The sequence below is a fragment of the Garra rufa genome, chromosome 11 (assembly GCF_049309525.1).
Source record: "Garra rufa chromosome 11, GarRuf1.0, whole genome shotgun sequence".
Taxonomy (NCBI): Eukaryota; Metazoa; Chordata; class Actinopteri; order Cypriniformes; family Cyprinidae; genus Garra; species Garra rufa.
The window spans coordinates 1,656,809-1,675,669 of record NC_133371.1 but is presented as its reverse complement, the minus strand read 5'-3'; the positions used below and the strand labels follow the sequence as shown (position 1 = coordinate 1,675,669).

General features: G+C 40.5%; 1 protein-coding gene across 1 annotated transcript in view; it reads right to left on the bottom strand.

Annotated features, from left to right (window-relative positions):
• Nucleotides 1–5,693: 5,693 nt before the first annotated feature.
• The window catches only part of LOC141346172 (uncharacterized), a 43,420-nt gene continuing 30,252 nt past the window's right edge, over nt 5,694–18,861 (bottom strand). Inside the window, exons 2-3 of the mRNA XM_073851084.1 lie at nt 7,137–7,768; nt 5,694–7,082 (exon numbers count right to left, since the gene is read on the bottom strand). Of these exons, the coding sequence (XP_073707185.1) occupies nt 6,147–7,082; nt 7,137–7,768 (1,568 nt within the window). The 3' untranslated portion in view covers nt 5,694–6,146. The remainder of the gene's footprint in view (nt 7,083–7,136; nt 7,769–18,861) is intronic.

Genomic DNA, 18,861 nt, shown 5'->3' with positions numbered 1-18,861 from the left:
ATGTGACGGTTAAAGTTCTGCTTTATTGTGAAGCTTTTTCCAAACTGAGCACAGGTCAAAGCATTTTCTGCATCATGAATACTCATGTGCCTGTTAAGGTATGTTTTACACTTGTAACTGTTCCCACACTGCAGGTAACTGAAGTGTGAATTCTTACTTGTGCATTAAGTCTTCCTTTAAATAGGAAACTCTTCCCACAATGACGACAAGTGAAAGGATTCTCTCTCCAGTATGAATTTTTATGTGCACATGAAGATTTCCTTTACTAGTCAATCTCTTTCCACACTGAGGGCAAATGAAGGATTTGTTGGCTTCTATTGTTGTTTGTGAGAAATTCTGTTCCGTTTGCGAGCAGATCGAATAATTTTCTCCAGTTGTGAAATAATGGGATTTCTGATAATGACGTTTTTTCCTCCACTTAATTTCATTCTTGACGTTCCTCTTTGAGTTCCATAAAATCTAAAATGAAATATCAGTTTGTAAAGTCATTAAAAGAGGGATAATATGAAATGAAAGGCAATTAAATTAGCTCATTATCTATATTTATAGAGTATTAATTTGTTTAAATTTGCATCCCTTTAAATCTGGCAAACTCGATGAGGTACATTTAGCAAATGTTAGGAAACCAATAAATGGGCCAATGACATGATTAAGATGAATATGTATTCGAGGCGCAAAAATGTTAATTACTTTTTACACCACAACCTTTTTCTTGAAAATGGTATAAGTTTCTTCAAAACCATATGAAGATTTTTATAACCTTGGTTGGTCATTCCTGGGATTCGGTAACATTTCGACTTGGAATATAATTTTTTTCAACTACATGATTCATTTTCTAAATACCCCACATAATTAAGCACGTCAAACCTACAAAAAATCATATTTTCCCACCTCAGGCGTTAATGACCTTTTATTGTTTTCATTTTTTTTTTTTTTTTTTTCAGATTGAGACCATCAAACGGAATTGATTTAAAAAGGATTTACACAGAACTTGTTACAAAATAAACATCTACCTACTGCTCATAACAATTTAATGATAACAAACGTAACATTTATCTTATTTTTCACATTTTTACAGGACTGAAGCTCTTTAATTTAGAAGTTTTACTAAAACCACAATTTTATTGTTTTAGTCCTTAACATGTCAGATGGTAATCAGCAAGAAATGCTTTCATTCTTAATTGTCTTCCATATATTTTTCCAAAATTGTTAATGTGACATGTTGTGACAGGGTTTGAAGGGATACATTGCCTTCAATTTTAATTTTGTCTCTCTCTAATATTGGCCGCTTATTTCTGGGTCAACATATCTGAAACAATGTCTATCTGCTGCAAATGTGGGTGGAATTTCTGATGTAGGATCAAAGTTTAAGTGGGCATATTACATCCAAAAACTGATTTATAACAAAACTATGAGTTGTCATGATTTTGGTAAGTATATGTTTGCTAAAACCGTGACTATTTTATATTTTTTTCATTAAAATTAGTAATAAATTAAGTAAATAACTCATCACAACCACATTACAAGCTTACAACCCCGTAACAATCAGAAATACATACACTACCATTCAAAAGTTTGGGGACAGTACATTTTAGCTTTTTTTAAAGAAATTAATACTTTTATTCACCAAGCATGTATTAAGTTAATAATTAAAAGTTTATTAAAAGCTGATAATAAATAATTTACATTGTTATAAAATATGCGACCCTGGAGCACAAAACCAGTCATAAGGTTAAATTTTACAAAACTGAGATGTATACATATATGGTTTGTTAGGATAGGACAATATTTGGCCGAGATACATCTGTTTGAATATCTGGAATCTGAGGGTGCAAAAAAATCAAAATACTGAGAAAATCACCTTTAAAGTTGTCCAAATTAAGTTCTTAACAATGCATATTACTAATCAAAAATTACATTTTTGATATATTTATAGTAGGAATTTTACAAAAAATCTTCATGGAACATAATCTTTACTTAATTTCTTAATGATTTTTGGCATAAAAGAAAAATCAATAATTTTGACCCATACAATGTATTTTTGGCTATTGCTACAAATATACCCCAGCGACTTAAGACTGGTTTTGTGGTCCAGGGTCACATATTTATATTTTGAATAAACACTGTACTTTTTAAACTTGTTATTCATGAAAGAATCCTGAAAAAATAAAAAAATCACAGGTTCCAAAAAATATTTGGCAGCACAACGGTTGATATTATCCAACATTGATCATTCTAATAATAAATCAGCATATTAGAATGATTTCTGAAGGATCATGTGACACTTAAGACTGGAGTAACAGCTGATAAAAATTCAGCTTTTCATCACAGGAATAAATTCTATTTTAAAGTATGTTCAAATAAAAAAAAACATTATTTTATATTGTAAAAACATTTTGCAATATTACTGTTTTTTTCTGTATTTTTAATCAAATAAATGCAGCCTTGATGAGCATAAGAGATTTCTTTAAAGACTATTACAAGTCTTACTGACTTTTGAATGGTAGTGAATACTTCTGCCAGTCATAAGGTAAAATTTTACAAAACTGAGATGTATACAACATATGAAAGCTCAATAAATAAGCTTTCTATTGATGTATGGTTTGTTAGGATAGGACAATATTTGGCCGAGATACATCTATTTGAAAAACTGGAATCTGAGGGTGCAAAAAAATCAAAATACTGAGAAAATCACCTTTAAAGTTCTCCAAATTAAGTTCTTAACAATGCATATTACTAATCAAAAATTACATTTTGATACATTTATAGTAGGAATTTTACAAAAAATCTTAATGGAACATGATCTTTACTTAATTTCCTAATGATTTTTGGCATAAAAGAAAAATCTATATATTATATTTTGACCCATACTATTTATTTTTGGCTATTGCTACAAATATACCCCAGCGACTTAAGACTGGTTTTGTGGTCCAGGGTCACATATGGCATTAATAAAAACAAGTACATTGTATTTACTTATGGATTTAAATAAAAAGTTGAAAAATAATAATTTTCCATCTTAATTTTTAATGTGTCGGGGTTGAGTTGTTAAGATTGACAGAACCCTCCCTGACTATAATATGTCTCAAAAAATGAATAAAAAGTGTGATACTACTAACTATTTTCTGCACCGCTATTAAAGAGCCCTGTCATTTCTGGTAAATAATGCCACATATGAGCAGAGTCTAAATTATTACAGGTGTAGAATGGTTAGTGTGATGGGGCTGAGTTCAAACCAAGGGAGTAACTTTAAATTAAGTTTTTTTTTATAAATTATCTTGCAGGTTTTTTTTAGAAAAAAATCTTCACAAAAAAGGAACACAAATAAATGCTTCAATATTAGCAAAAAATCAAAGACACTATGCACATTTTGTTAATCATTTACTAATCAAGTACAAACTCAGTGAGGTGCCTCAGGGATATGACAAAAGCATCAATATATGATGAGTTGGGAGTGAGAACGTGTTGGACAAAATGCTTGGTTTAAGATATACAGTGAGGTCAATAAGTATTTGATCACCCTGTGATTTTGCAAGTTCTCTTACTTAGAAATCATGGAGGGGTCTACAATTTTCAGCATAGGTGCATTTCCACTGTGAGAGACAGAATCTAAAAATAAAAATCCGGAAATCCCATTGTATGATTTTTTAACAATTTCTTGGTATTTGACACTTAAGTATAAGTATCTTCCAAGTTGATATGATTCTTTAGGGTCTTAATGGGAAGTCTATAACAGACTTTGGTTAAAATTTCTCAATGGTAGTGTAAAAAACACTCTTTTTACCTTGTCAAAACCAGACCTTTTTAGAGCGAGGTCTTCTGTTGCATGTTCCTTTAAATGCTAATGAGCTCTGCTCGCCCCGCCCCTCTCTGCTGTGGGATGATGAGCCACAATGTTCACTGTAGCCAAATTTAGCCACGTTTACATGTGAAACTTGCTAACCAACACACTATTAAAGCCATTTGCAAAGATGCATAAAAAACGCTTATACTCAATTCTGCTGTAAAGCTGCATCAGGAATGATTTGCACGAACTAGACACATATGTAGATCGGGGCTTTCCTTTCAAAAACGAAAGTAACGTTAATCCTCTGCATCTTCAGCGGCTCAGATGTCGGGAGTAAATGACGACTGCTATGTTCATTATTACATCCAACAACAGAACACCTCAATCAGAGACATTCTTGTCTTCCTCTGCACTTGAGTCACACAATGACGAGCAGAGTCGGAATGTTTCAGCTCGGTGAGGGCGGGTCTAAGGTAAGGTGCACATGTCAATCAACTATCGTGGGAGAAGCCTCTGTCTGTGTGTCATCACACCGACAAGAAGCTGAGAATGACCTGATTTTAAAGGGGATATTACTTTTAAAGATTAAAAAAATACCACTGGGTGGATTTTTATCATTGTAGGGTGTTTGTGTACACAAACTGCCAACACACATTAATGTTTAAACAACATGTAAAAGTGAGTTTTGCATCCGATGACCCCTTTAAGAAAAACTGGCTTGGCATAGAAGAAAAATATTTATATTTGCTCATCTAAATATAGACCACTAGCATATAGACTAGATTGCAGTCCTCATGGATCAACATTTACAAACCAGAAAATACACATCACATTTAACCATGTGAATGTTGTAAAAGATGAGGATCATTTACTAGAAACTGACAGAACAAACAATGATTGTTAACATAACGATCTTATGATAAATGACAAAAATGCTACTTTACAATGCATCTGCCAGTTTCAATAAAACATACTCTTTGTATGCATGTTAATTTCATGTTTAAAAAATACATATATTTCACTTTCAACAAAAGTTTTCATTTAATGACTAAATGTCATATAATGTAACCATTAAAGGATAACTATTGCCAAAATGCAACCTGGGCTGTTTTTTTAATGTAAATGAGACAAACTTATATCTAAAAGCATAATTACGACAAACGAGCCGTTTTTGAGATTGACCGTGATTTTGTTTTGTGGTCAATGGCCGGTGAATGGGAGTACTAGGGGCATAACTTTGAGCACATCAAAATTGATATTTTTACAACACTAAGAAGGCTCGACACACCATGAAACTTTGCTCGAAGTATTGCCTGGGTCTCTACACATGAACTCAAGCATTGAGAATATTGTTTGTGTACACAGAGTTTACTAAAAAGAAAGTTTTTGAACAACTCACTTACACTGTTTGAGTTTCCGCTCGCAGCCGTCTTGCCAGTCAAGAAGTGTCGATCTCCCAATGTGAGGAGAGTAAAGATGGATAGCTCCTAAAGCATATTTCCATATAAATGCATGGCTAATTCGTTGTTTTGTCGCAAGTGAAAAACAATATTAACCTTCTAGTTGTAAAAAGAGCCTCATATAAGCCTAATATTTCGTCCTTTGGAGTCCATTCATTCGCATTCGGAGATCGACACCTCTTGACTGGCAAGACGGCTGCGAGCGGAAACTCAAACAGTGAAAGTGAGTTGTTCAAAACCTTTCTTTTTAGTAAACTCTGTGTACACAAACAATGTTCTCAATGCTCGAGTTCATTTGTAGAGAACCAGGTGATACTTTGAGCAAAGTTTCATGGTGTGTCGAGCCTTCTTAGTGTTATAAAAATATCGATTTTGATGCGCTCAAAGTTATGCCCCTAGAACTCCCATTCACCGGCCATTGACCACAAAACAAAATCACGGTCAATCTCAAAAGATATAAGTTTGTCTCGTTTACAGTAAAAAAAAAAAAAAACAGCCCAGGTTGCATTTTGGCAATAGTTATCCTTTAAGTAAACATAATATTTTTCTTACACACCAAATACACTGTGTGTACATCTTGATCATTATTTACAAAAACAAATGGCATCTTTGGGTTTTTTCTGAACATCAACAACATAACATTTACATTGCAATCTAACTATGAAGTCCAGCTGTATGTCTTCTCTCCAGAATCTAGAATGCATGTTCACATTTTAGTTATCTGGAATGGATTCAAATCTTTCCAGAATATGAACACTTGTACAGTCGTTCTCCAGTAAGGTTTCTTTGGTGCATCCCAAGTGCACTCCAAAACAATTAAAGAAAAGACTTCTCATTTGCATTAATTTTCAAGTGCGTTTTTAAGGACTGCTGCTGAAGTAAAAAATGAACCATCCTGATCAGCACTGAATAACCTTACAAAATCGTGCTACGTGTTGTTTGAGACTCCTTGCCCACGTGAAAGTATTCCCACAATGCTGGCACACGAAAGGCCTTTCTCCAGTGTGAAGTCTCGTGTGCAGATTGAGGTTTACTTTCCGTCTGAATCTTTTCCCACAGTGAACGCACACGAAAGGCCTCTCTCCAGTGTGAACTCGCATGTGCATATGAAGTATTGCTTTTAATATAAAACTCTTCCCACAGAGTTGACAAACATAGGGCTTTTCTCCAGTGTGAGTTCTCATATGCAAATTATACCCTCCTTTAACGGCGAAACTCTTTCCGCACTGGAGACACGTGAACGGCTTTTCTCCAGTGTGAATTCTCATGTGCTCATTAAGTCCTCCTTTACGTCTAAAACTCTTCTCACACTGTGAGCATCCAAAAGGTTTCTCTCCCGTGTGGATTGTCATGTGAATCTTAAGGCTTCCTTTCTCTGTGAATTTTCCTCCACACTGAGAGCAGGTAAAAGGCTTCTCCTCAGCGTGAGTTTTAATGTGTCTTCTAAGACATCGTTCATATGGGTAACTCTTTCCGCACTGAAGGCATCTGAAAGGCTTTTCTCCATTATGAACTCTCACGTGCACATTAAAGGTTTCTTTACGTGTGAAACTCTTCCCACATTGCGAACACGTGAACGGTTTCTCTTCAGCGTGAGTTCTCATGTGTTTCTTAAGGCTTCTTTTGTCTGTGAAACAACTTCCACATTGAGAGCAGGTGAAAGGGTGTTCTCCAGTGTGAACTTTCATGTGTCTGTTAAGATATTCTTCACATGGGAAACTCTTCCCACACTGGAGGCAAGTGAAAAGCTCTTCTTTAGTATGAATTTTCATGTGTGTATTAAAGGTTTCTTTATCTGTGAAACTCCTGCCACATTGAAGGCATGTGAATGATTTCTTCTTGAGTATTATTTGTGTGTCACACTTAACGAAACTCGTTCCTTTCTCAACACATGGTGAGGATGGCTCTCCAGTGTGAATCTTTATGTGCGAATCAAGGTTTCTCTTATGTATAAAACCCTTCCCACAATGAGGGCAGGTGAAGGATTTATCCCCAGCGTGAATTCTCACGTGACGTTTCAAGCCTTCTTTCATTGTGAAACTTTTTCCACACTGAGCACAGGTGAAAGGGTTCTGGGCCTCGTGAATTTTCATGTGCCTATTAAGGTATGTTTTACACTGGTAACTTCTTCCACAATGAGGGCAGGTGAAAGGCTTTTCTCCAGTATGAATTCTGATGTGCATATTAAGCCTTCCTTTAAATGGAAAACTCTTTCCACACTGAAGGCAAGTGAAAGGCTTTTCTCCTGTGTGAATTCTTATGTGTACATTAAGATTTCCTTTAGTGGCAAAATTCTTCCCACACTGACAGCAGGTGAAAGGCTTCTCTCCAGTGTGAATTTTGAGGTGCACATTAAGGTTTCCTTTAGTGCTGAAATGCTTTCCACACTGAAGGCAGGTGAAAGATTTTCTGGCTTCTGTTTTTAAGAGACTCAAACTATTTTCTCCAGTTGTGAAGTGATAGTGATGTTTCTCCTCCTCTTCATTCAGTTCTTGACTTTCTTCTTTGATTCCAATCCGATCTAGAATAGAATAGCAGATTGTGAAATTCTGTTAAAAAATGACAAGTATAAAATACGAAATAAAAGTGGTTCAGTATTTATTTATAATCAAGTTTTACTGTGTTTAAGATTCAAAAGTTAAAAAAATATATAAAAAAGCAATAATTTTATATTAATTTCCTAAATAAATGCATTAAAATGCAATTTATGCTATACTAACTTATACACAAAATTACTTTTTTCCTGATATTAGGGCTGTGCAATTAATTGAAATTCAGTTTCGATTTCGATTTCAGCTTCAAACGATCAAGATGAAACGATTATTGTGCCCCATTCAGTGCACTTTCACTCCTCCATAAAAGTCTAATTTCACATGCAAATCAGCAAAAACATCTGATATTTGACTTTCATAAAACGGGACGTGCTTAATTTATTAATGTTTTTTTGATGTGGTGTTTTTAAAAGTGAGAAAGATAACTTCTGTGTATGCGCTCAGAGAACACGGACATGTAAAGTTATCTTTTAGCTCAAGGTTCGCGTCTAAATGGTCAAATGCACGCAAAAATATTTCAAAATGAGGTGCTTGGTGATTTTTCATGGTAAACCCTTGTCAGTTTTGTCTTAAATGATCATAAACAGTTGAGAATGAAAATACGTGTGTAACAGTGTGTGGCTCTTAAAGCGGCAAAAAATAATATTCCTTCTGCCGTCTCTGCGCTTAATATTAATAAAACGTAAAAATACAATTAAAAAAAATCACTCACTGCTCTTGAATGAAGGACTTTTGTAGTTTTAATAAGAAACAATGCATGTTTAATTATTATAGTGAAGACGCTGTTATTTTACATTCAAATAATTACATTCAATTTCTGTAGTAGGCTGTTAGACTACTTTAGACTTGCATAAAAGTATTCAAAAATATAAAAATGCTATATTTTTATATTAATTTCCTAAATAAATGCCTTAAAATGCAGTTTATGCTATACTAACTTATATACTTGATATAACTGATATACTGAAGTTATAATATCAGTATATCAGTTTTTAAAAAACGTACTCGGTTACTAACGTAACCTCGGTTCTCTCAGAGAGGGAACGAGTACTGCGTAAGCGTAAGCTTACGCTTGGGGAAAATCCTTTCCGCGAGAGATATTGAAGCCAAAAAATTATCCTTAATTTTGTATTAATGTAAAACGCGTTGCCGCAGTGAGCAGACATAGGCGAGGCGTATTGTGTGCCTATTGGCTGCTCTGCAGCAACTGCAGCACCTATCGAGCGAGGCTTGGCGCGAAACCAGCTCCAATGAGGGCATTTTGCGCCTAATACGTCATCTCCCGCCGAAAGTGGCGTGATCCAAGCCTATAAATATCGCTCGAAGGCAGCTACACTCTGGTTTTTTCATCATAAAAGCGCCCAGAGCACGCGCTTGCACGGCAAGGTACGCAGTACTCGTTCCCTCTCTGAGAGAACCGAGGTTACGTTAGTAACCGAGTACGTTCTCTTACGAGAGGTCTCTCGTACTGCGTAAGCGTAAGCTTACGCTTGGGGACCCCATGTAAAACGCCGTGCATGCCAAGATCTGATACCATAGACCCGAGGGCGATAGCCCGGGGTTCATATAGTGCTTGAACGTGCTTGAACGTATAAGGGGATTAGGACCCTAGAAACACTGGCTCCTGGTGTATCCGGGCAGGTAAACGACCTGGATAAACTTGGAACATGGGTCTAGATATCTGTTAATATCTAGACCGATAGCAACTTGGCCTGTAGGGCGGGAACCTCCAAGTTGTAGAATCTTATGAATGTAGACGGAGAGGCCCAGCCTGCCGCCGTACAAATGTCTTGCAAGTTAATCCCACTCGACCACAGCCCACGACGAGGCCACGCCCCTCGTGGAATGTGCTCTGACACCCAGCGGGCATTGCATGCCCTTGGACTCGTACGCCAGTGCAATAGCATCCACTATCCATCTGGATAAAGTCTGTTTTGACGCAGCCATTCCTTTAGAATGCCCGTAAAACGAGACAAACAGCTGTTCTGTCTGTCTAAAAGCAGACGTGCGAGACACATAGACTCTTAGCGCTCTCACTGGACATAAGAGTCTCGCGTCAGCCTCTTCATCCACAACCGGCAGAGCAGACAGTGCGATGACCTGTGCTCGAAACGGTGTGTTAATAGACTTTGGCACATATCCATGCTTGGGTTTGAGTATAACTTTAGAGTCGTTAGGTCCAAACTCCATGCATGTCGCGCCCACGGAGAGCGCGTGCAAGTCTCCTACGCGCTTCACTGAAGCGAGCGCTAGGAGGAATATAGCCTTAAGAGACAGATATTCTAATTCAGCCGCCTGTAGTGGTTCGAATGGTCCGCCCTTCATAGCGTCCAGCACCACAGAAAGGTCCCACGTTGGGACTGAAGGCGGTCTGGGTGGATTTAATCTCTTAGCTCCTCTAAGGAAGCGTATGATTAAATCGTTCCTCCCTATTGACTGACCTAGCGTTGTCCTCGAGAACGCTGGTATGGCCGCCACATAAACTTTGAGCGTGGACGGGGACCTGCCCTTGTCCAGCAGCTCTTGTAGGAAGGAAAGTACATCTGTCACTCCACAGTCTGTGGGTGAAGATCCGCGGGCTGTGCACCAGTCCGCAAATATCGACCACTTCGAGGCATAGAGCCGTCTAGTAGATGGAGCCCTAGCCTGTGTGATCGTTGATATCACTCCTGTGGGGAGTTCATCATATATTCCCTGGTGACCCATACATGAAGGGACCACAGCTCGGGGTGAGGGTGCCAAATCGCGCCGCCCGCCTGCGAGAGGAGGTCTCTCCTCACAGGTATTGGCCACGGTGCGATGCTCGTCATCTGCATCAGCGCTGGGAACCAAGGCTGGTTCCCCCAAAACGGCGCTATCAGCAGTATTGCACACCCTTCCTCCTTCACCCTCTCTATCACCTGAGGTAGGAGAGAGACTGGGGGAAAAGCATAAAGAGGACGGCGGGGCCACGCATGGGCTAGCGCGTCCTTGGCTTTGGAAAAGAATTCTAGACAATGAGCGTTGTCCTGAGATGCGAATAGATCTATCTCCGCTCTGCCGAATGTTTTCCATAATAGTTGCACCGTCTGAGGGTGCAGCGACCATTCGCCCGCCGGAACATTGTTCCTAGACAGTCTGTCTGGTCCTACATTTAGGGTCCCCCGCACGTGCGCTGCCCTCAGCGAGCGCAGGTTGCGATGAGCCCATACCAGAAGGCGTTCTGCAAGTGCATGTAGTTTTCTGGACCTGAGACCGCCCTGGCGATTTATGTAAGCCACTACCGATATGTTGTCGGAGCGGACTAATACATGACTTCCCTTCAATAAGGGAAGAAAATATGTCAGCGCATTCTCCACTGCCATCATTTCGAGGCAGTTGATATGCAGCGATTTCTCGCGTTCTGACCACTGGCCGAACGACGGTCTGCCGTCTAGCAGCGCTCCCCATCCCGAGGTGGACGCGTCCGTGGACACTACTTTCACCTTCGAGGGTCTCTCTAGAGTGACACCTGTTTGGTACCAGCCGGCTGTTCTCCACGGCATCAGGGCTGTAACGCATCTCTGATTGATCGTGAGACGGAGTCGACCGGACGCCCACGCTCGGCGCGGCACTCGCGCTCTCAGCCAGAACTGCAGTGGGCGCATGCAGAGCATCCCTAACTGTAGAACTGATGATGCTGAGGCCACAAGACCTAACACTCTTTGAAAGGTCTTGAGCGGGGCAGACTTGCTGCGGCAGAGCGCGCTCACTGCGCTCTGAACGTTCAGCGCGCGCACTGACGAAAGCTTCGCTGTCATTGCCAGCGAGTCCACTTCTATGCCCAGGAAGGAGATATTCTGGCTGGGGTTCAGCGAGCTTTTCTCCCAATTGACTTTCAAACCCAAGTTCTTGAGGTGATCGAGTAACATGGTCGTGTGTTCCCTGAGCATTGAGTGAGATTGCGCTAAAATCAGCCAATCGTCCAAATAATTCAGTATTCGCACGCCTTTCTGTCTGAGCGGGGCGAGCGCTGCGTCCATGCACTTCGTAAATGTACGGGGTGATAGGGACAAACCGAATGGCAGGACTGTGTACTGATAAGCTTGGCCCTCGAAGGCGAATCTTAAAAATCGCCTGTGACGCGACGCTATCTGTATTTGAAAATACGCGTCTTTCAGATCCACTGACACAAACCAGTCTCCTCGGCACACTTGTGCGAGGATTTTCTTGGTTGTGAGCATTCTGAACTTTCGCTTCACTAGCGCTTTGTTCAGTTGCCTTAGATCTAGTGGTCACTTCGGCTCGTAGCAGGTGTGCTGCATCTGCCTTTATCGTGGTCTCGACGCGCGCCGTGTAACGGCGAGGGCGTCGTCGAAACTGGAGCGAATAGCCTCTCTTTATAATGTCCAGCACCCATTTTGAGACCCCTGGGAGTTTTTCCCATGCATCTATCATGTAATGCGAGGGGGTGGGTGCGAAGCGCGCTCCGATCTGTTACTAACGGAGCCGCTTCGGTGTCTGTGACATGCAAGGCTCGGGGTACGCTGACCGCGGGGACCGCTTTCTCTGTGTGTATATGTGGTTGCGTGGTAACGGCACATTTAACACACTCGATGCAGCTTTAAGCCGCGTAGACTGGGCGTCGTCCGGTTTACAGAAACCGTAAGACCTGCATGATGTAATATGTGTGGGCACTCTGGGGTGGGCACATATACCACATGCGAAGTCGGTGAAACTGTAGCGAATAGCCTCCTTTAATAATGTCCAGCACCCATTGTGAAACCCCTGGGAGCTTTTCCCATGCATTTACCTGTAACGCAAGGGGGTAGGTGCGAAGCGCGCTCCGATCTGTCAATAACGGAGTCGCTTCGGTGCGTTGTGACGCACGAGTGACTGTGACATTCGAGGCTCGGGGTACACTGACCGCGGGGACTGCTATCTTTGTGTGTATATGTGGTTGCGTAGTAACGGGCACATTCAACACACTCAGCGCAGCCTTTAGCCGTGTAGACGGGGCGTCGTCCGGTTCGTTTTTACAGAAACCGTAAGACCTGCCTGATGTGATATGTGTGGGCACTCTGGGGTGGGCACATTTATCACATGTGAAGCGCAGCCGATTCGGGTCGACTTTATGTGCGCGGGTTTTGTATGACAGGATGTGCTCATGTGTATGTGCATGCGAGCTACACACAAAACACCTTCGGCTATGGCCGGAACACCCGAAAATACACTCCTTTGAGGATTTAATTGGGTAGCCGTGAGAACGGCTCTTGAGTGCAGACAAGCAGGCTGCAGCGCCGGCTTGATGACTGCGGATAACGCTGGAACAGCCACATTTCTTGGAGCTGAGCGAGCGAATACTTTCGGTGGGAGTCTGGCAGCCGCGGGACTCGCGCACCGGCGTTCAACACTCCAAACAGCGTTCGCCTGCATAGAGCGAACGCACTCCTGGTTTCGTTTTTACAGAAACCGGTTGACGTGCATAATGAGGTGTCTGTGAGCACTGTGAAGCGGGCACATTTAACACTCCAAAACAATGTTCGCCTGCATAGAGCGAATGCACTGCATAGAGTTAATGCACTGTTGGTTTCGTTTTTACAGAAACCAACAGTGCATAATGTGGTGTCTGTGGGCACTGTGAAGCGGGCACATTTACCACGTGTGACGCGCAATCGATCTGAGTCGATTTTATGTGCGCTGTGCTTGTGTGTAGAGATGAGCACTGGTTAGTGGGCATTCTTACGACACATGAAACACCATCGGCCGTGGCCGGGACACCAGACAATACACTTTATTGGGGGTTTATCTGTGTAGCCGTGGGAACGACTTTTGTGTGCAGGCAAACGGGCGACGGAGCCGGTTTGTTGGCTGCAGAAAACACTGGAACAGTCACATTTCCTGGAACTGGACGAGCGAATAACTTTGGTGGGGGTCCGGCAACCGCGGGACTCGTACACCGTCGTTTTCCCAGTTGTGCTAGGACGATTTCGGAGGCTCAGGTTTCAACTCAATCCTGGGCCGCGGGCCGCGTCTGGCGGGGCGGCGGCCAGACGAGAAAAACGTCAGAAAGCGTTAACCACGGGTGCCTCTCAGCAACGGTGAGAGACCATGTTACGCAGCGCTGACGCGGCTAGGCGGCGGCGAAAGCGCGGCGAAGCAGGTTTGACGTCTGACGGCAAGCTTTAGAGGGGAGGGCCAACTTAGCACGCCGTCCAGCGGAGGGCAGACATAAGTGGGCTGCTATCGCCTCTTCTGAGCAGCATGCGCGTTCCCGCTTTGGCGGGAAACGGAAATCCTCTTCCTCCTTCATGGCCCCCCTCGTCAGCGGCGTCGATGTAAGCGGTGGCATACAGCGGCCGCTTTACGTCCGGAACAGAGGCTGACTAGGTCGATGAAGCAGGCGGGCGAACCGGCGAGCTTTGTCGGCTGGAGGAAGGGTCCGGGGCCCGCTGGGCACAGCGCTTTTTACGGCGCGACACCGCGCGGGCGGGGGAGCAGTCTCAGTGAAGAAGGCAAGGCAAGTCCTCAGAGTCGCCATTGGCATCTGCACGAGCCGTATGAAAGCATCTTTAAAAAGACACTTTGCTCTCTTAGAGAAACAGTGTGTATCGCAGCGGCGACACACACTGTAGATTAAAAAGGATTATAAAGGATATAGGCGCCGGAAAGCGCAGCAGGAAAGCACGGAAGGCGGCGTGGCCAGCAGTTCCAATGGCTCGTCCCGCTGAGATGCTTGCAGTCGACGGCGGCTTCTTCTCCGGCTCCAGCGATGCGTGAGCTTCGCTTGAAGGATGAAAAAATCAGAGTGTAGCTGCCTTCGAGCGATATTTATAGGCTTGGATCACGCCACTTTCGGCAGGAGATGACGTATTAGGCGCAAAATGCCCTCATTGGAGCTGGTTTCGTGCCAAGCCTCGCTCGATAGGTGCTGCAGTTGCTGCAGAGCAGCCAATAGGCACACAATACGCCTCGCCTATGTCTGCTCACTGCGGCAACGCGTTTTACATTAATACAAAATTAAGGATAATTTTTTGGCTTCAATATCTCTCGCGGAAAGGATTTTCCCCAAGCGTAAGCTTACGCTTACGCAGTACGAGAGACCTCTCGTAAGAGAACACATTTCAACTACTTCTAGAAATGCTAAACAGACACTCCTGCTACAAAACTTTTTTTTTCCCTTCTCGTGGATTCTTTTCTCCACTTCTGCAAAAAAAAAAAAAAAAAAAAAAAACATTTGATTAAGGTTAAAATGCGATATAACTGTCCTGATATTAGGACTGTGCAATCAATTGAAATTCAGTTTCGATTTCGATCAAGATGAAACGATTATTGCGCCCCATTCCGTGAACTTTCGCTTGTCAATAAAAGCCTAATTTCACATGCAAATCAGCAAGGTTCAATGGGCTCAAGGTTCGCGCCTAAACGTTCAAATAAACGCAAAAATATTTCAAAATATTTCATCTATCTATCGTCATACATGTCACACAGAACCTATTTAGAAACGATATGTAGTTTCAATTATAAATACTACAATACTTACTAATACTAACTATACATATGAATGATATTTATCAACTATAAATATTTTTTACATGGAAAAAACACAAAAAAAGTTATAATAATAATTAAAATGTGAACACTCACATGCATTCAATGTGTGAGACAAATATTACATTTCACATAAAGGTTATAGCCTACTAATGACAGCTATTGTTGTTGCTTTTAATCTAGAAGTGTTTCTTGCACTTCTACATCCACAAGAGAAAATTAGTAGTTTTATCTAGTCTGGAGTCTGAATTGAATCTAATAATATATAATAACGTTCTCCACAAAATAATGACAAGAAAAAATGTGTTGTCCTCATGGGCTGCACGCAATAACATATGCCGAACACATTAACTACAGTAGGAATCACAAGCAAATTGACACTTTTAAACCAGTTCTTTTTGGCGAATCAAAAATACAGTACAAACAGTGCAGTTCAATTTACAACCAAATGACATTAAATCAATAAATAAATAAATCCTGAATGAAATCAAATCAGTATTCAAAGTATAAAAGTCCTCAGCCCAAGACTGAGGCAACATGCACATCATTTCTCTCTTGTACTGCCTCAAAGTTATCTTAATATTCACCAGGAGTTATAAATGAAGAATGAAAACACAATGAACACCTACCACTTTCTCCCTTTGTATCTTCAATTTTCGTTCTGTATGCTTCTTCATATCCAATGTCTTCACTCTCCTCTTTAATAAACTCCATTTTCACACACATGTCAGACATGTTTCAGCTGTTATGCTGTGCTATGTTGAACCCGGAATTTCCAGCGTTGTATTTGGAAGCACAGTCAGTAAAGTGCCAACTTACAACTTCGAAACTCGTGCAGAAATCCACAGCTCTGATTTTGTCAACACGCGGGAGTATGACGTCACTCAAACATGGCTGCGCCCAGTGAGATGCACACAGTGAATAATAAACATCCACTCCTGAGTTAGGCTCCTAGGCAATACACCTCCGTTGACAAAGCGTTTTATTATTGCAAATGCACAACAAACGCCAATGGTGCATATCGTTTATCCTCCGCGGGTTGATTGCTAGAAGAAGTCTTTGTTGACAACCGGACACCTGTAATAAAATCCAACGCCTTTTTGTTGGACAGTCGGACTATCACACATCGGACTATCACACAACCGTTTCTCACGCCTGGAAACGCATCTAATCACTAGAATTAACGCTGCACAGAACGCTACGAATCTACTGATGTTAATGTATACATAGAGATAAAACACAAGGAGTTGTACGATGCTCTGTCATGAGACTTGCAGCTGTAAATGAGATGCCAAACGCTTAGTGCAAAGTGGATGTAAATGCCACTTCGTTTACACGCTGAAACAAATATTTGTAATTTATTAGTAATGTGTTAACATAATTGTAAGACTTCAATATGCTAATCGAACTTAAATAACGAACAGTTACACTTCAAACAAGAATTCTGAAACTGCTACACTGTAAGCTTGCTATAGTATTTATAAGTAATGTGTGCATAATTATTAGGCACGTTGATATTGTGGTCATATTTTTTTTCCAAGCACATTTGACCAATTCCAAACCACATCAATCTTAATAACTACTATTCATTTTGTATTTAATTATTTATAAGTGATATATAATTGTCCATGAAGGCTGGAAGTGAACAACTCCTTATATTCAGGTGTGCAGAATTATTAGGCACATTTTCTTTTACAGATAAAATGAGCCAAAAAAAGTGATTTACCTCAGACTGAAAAGTCAAAAACTATTAAATGCCCATGAGAAGGATGCAATACTAATGCAATTCTGGAATTTGCAAAGTCAAGGCATGACCACCGGACAGAAAAACGCCCGTTGTGTCTGCATTGTCAGAAAAAAACAGGTGGAGGAGAAAAGGTCCTGAGTGAATAAATCGACCCAAGATAAAGCGTTAAATGCATGTCAAGTTATTAGATAAGTACTGTTTGGTTCATGAAACTTCTCTATATAAACTTTTAAATATTAAAAACTTAAGAGCTGATGCCATATTAAGATTTGAATCACACTTTTTCCAGTTAAATGTCCTCACAGTGAAAATTTTTGGCAATGTGAATGCCTTTCCAAATGGCATAAGTAACGCTTTTCTCCAGTGTGACTTCTCATGTGCATCTTAACCTTTCTTTTTCATGTGATGCTTAAAGTATAACTGACACTGGTAACTCCTCCCACACTGCAGTCAAGTAAAAGGCTGTTTTTATGTACATGTTAAGGTTTCCTTGGTTGAAGAAACTCTTTCCCACAATGCAGACAGGTGAAATGTTTTTTTGCTAGTGTAAATTCTTATGTGTGCATTAAGCCTAATGGGAAACTTTATTTATGTGTGCATTAAGGATTCTTTCATTGGTGAAACTCATTGCACACTGCAGGCAAGTGATATATTTGTTGGCTTCTGTTCAGTTTGTCAGCAGCTCAAATAATTTTCTTCCGTTGTGAAATGTTTCTGACACTGATGCTTCTCCTCCACTGATGACTCGTTCTTGATGTTTCTCTTTGAGTTCCATCAGATCTAGAATGAAAACATTAAACTTTCAAAACATTTCAAGAAAGACAAATATAAAATTAAAAGAAATAATAATAATAAAAGTGGCCAAGTATCTATTGTATACAATCTTTTATGTTAAAAAGTCAAAAGAGTTTTGCTTGTGGTTATGCCATCAAATCTGGGTAAATAGATGAAAAAAGTTACACTTTTTTTATTTAAAAACAAAACAAAACATGGTCATCATTTAAGGATGCATTATTAATTTCTGAATTAAAACAAATGTAGAATATTTGGGGGACATTAAGTTAAAAAACAACCTTTGTAATTAGAAAAACTAATGGCATTAACTGCATACAAAGTCAATTTTTTCCAGATAACCTCTTTTTAATTTCTAAAAGTTTTACAACACTTTATCACTGTTTGTATAACAGTTTCTCAGTCAGACAGCTGCATACCTCATCTGCCAGGTCATCAAGCTGTTAAGGTCGTTTCCATATGAAGAATCCTCGGAATATAGCCTTGGCTCACATCCTTCATTCGCAGTATTTTGGAGGACCCGCAGACTTGCCGGAAAATGCGTCGGTACTGTACTGGTTCAATTTCATTAAGGAAGGAATGCAAGAGAAAAAATAGGTTTTTGAGATAAATACATTATGTTATTTTTGTTGTAAATTAATCACATAATGTAAAGTACATACACTATATTGCCAAAAGTATTGGGACACCCTCTTCTAATGAACAGGTTTGACTACTTTAGTAATTTCCATGAGTACAAATCCTGATGTTTAAGCATATAATGATATTCTAGGGAATTGTGTGCTTCTAATTTTATAGCAACAGTTCGGACACAACCCTTTTCTATTCTAGCAGGACAATGCCTCTGTGTACTGTATAAAGCAAGGTTCAAATAGAAATGATTGATTCAGTCAGTGTGGAAGAACTTGACTGGGCTGCATAAAGCAAGTCCTAATCCCAGTTGAACACATCTGGTGTGACTTTAAATGTAGACCTTGAGCCAAAAACTCATCACCAAACACCAGTGACTTATGG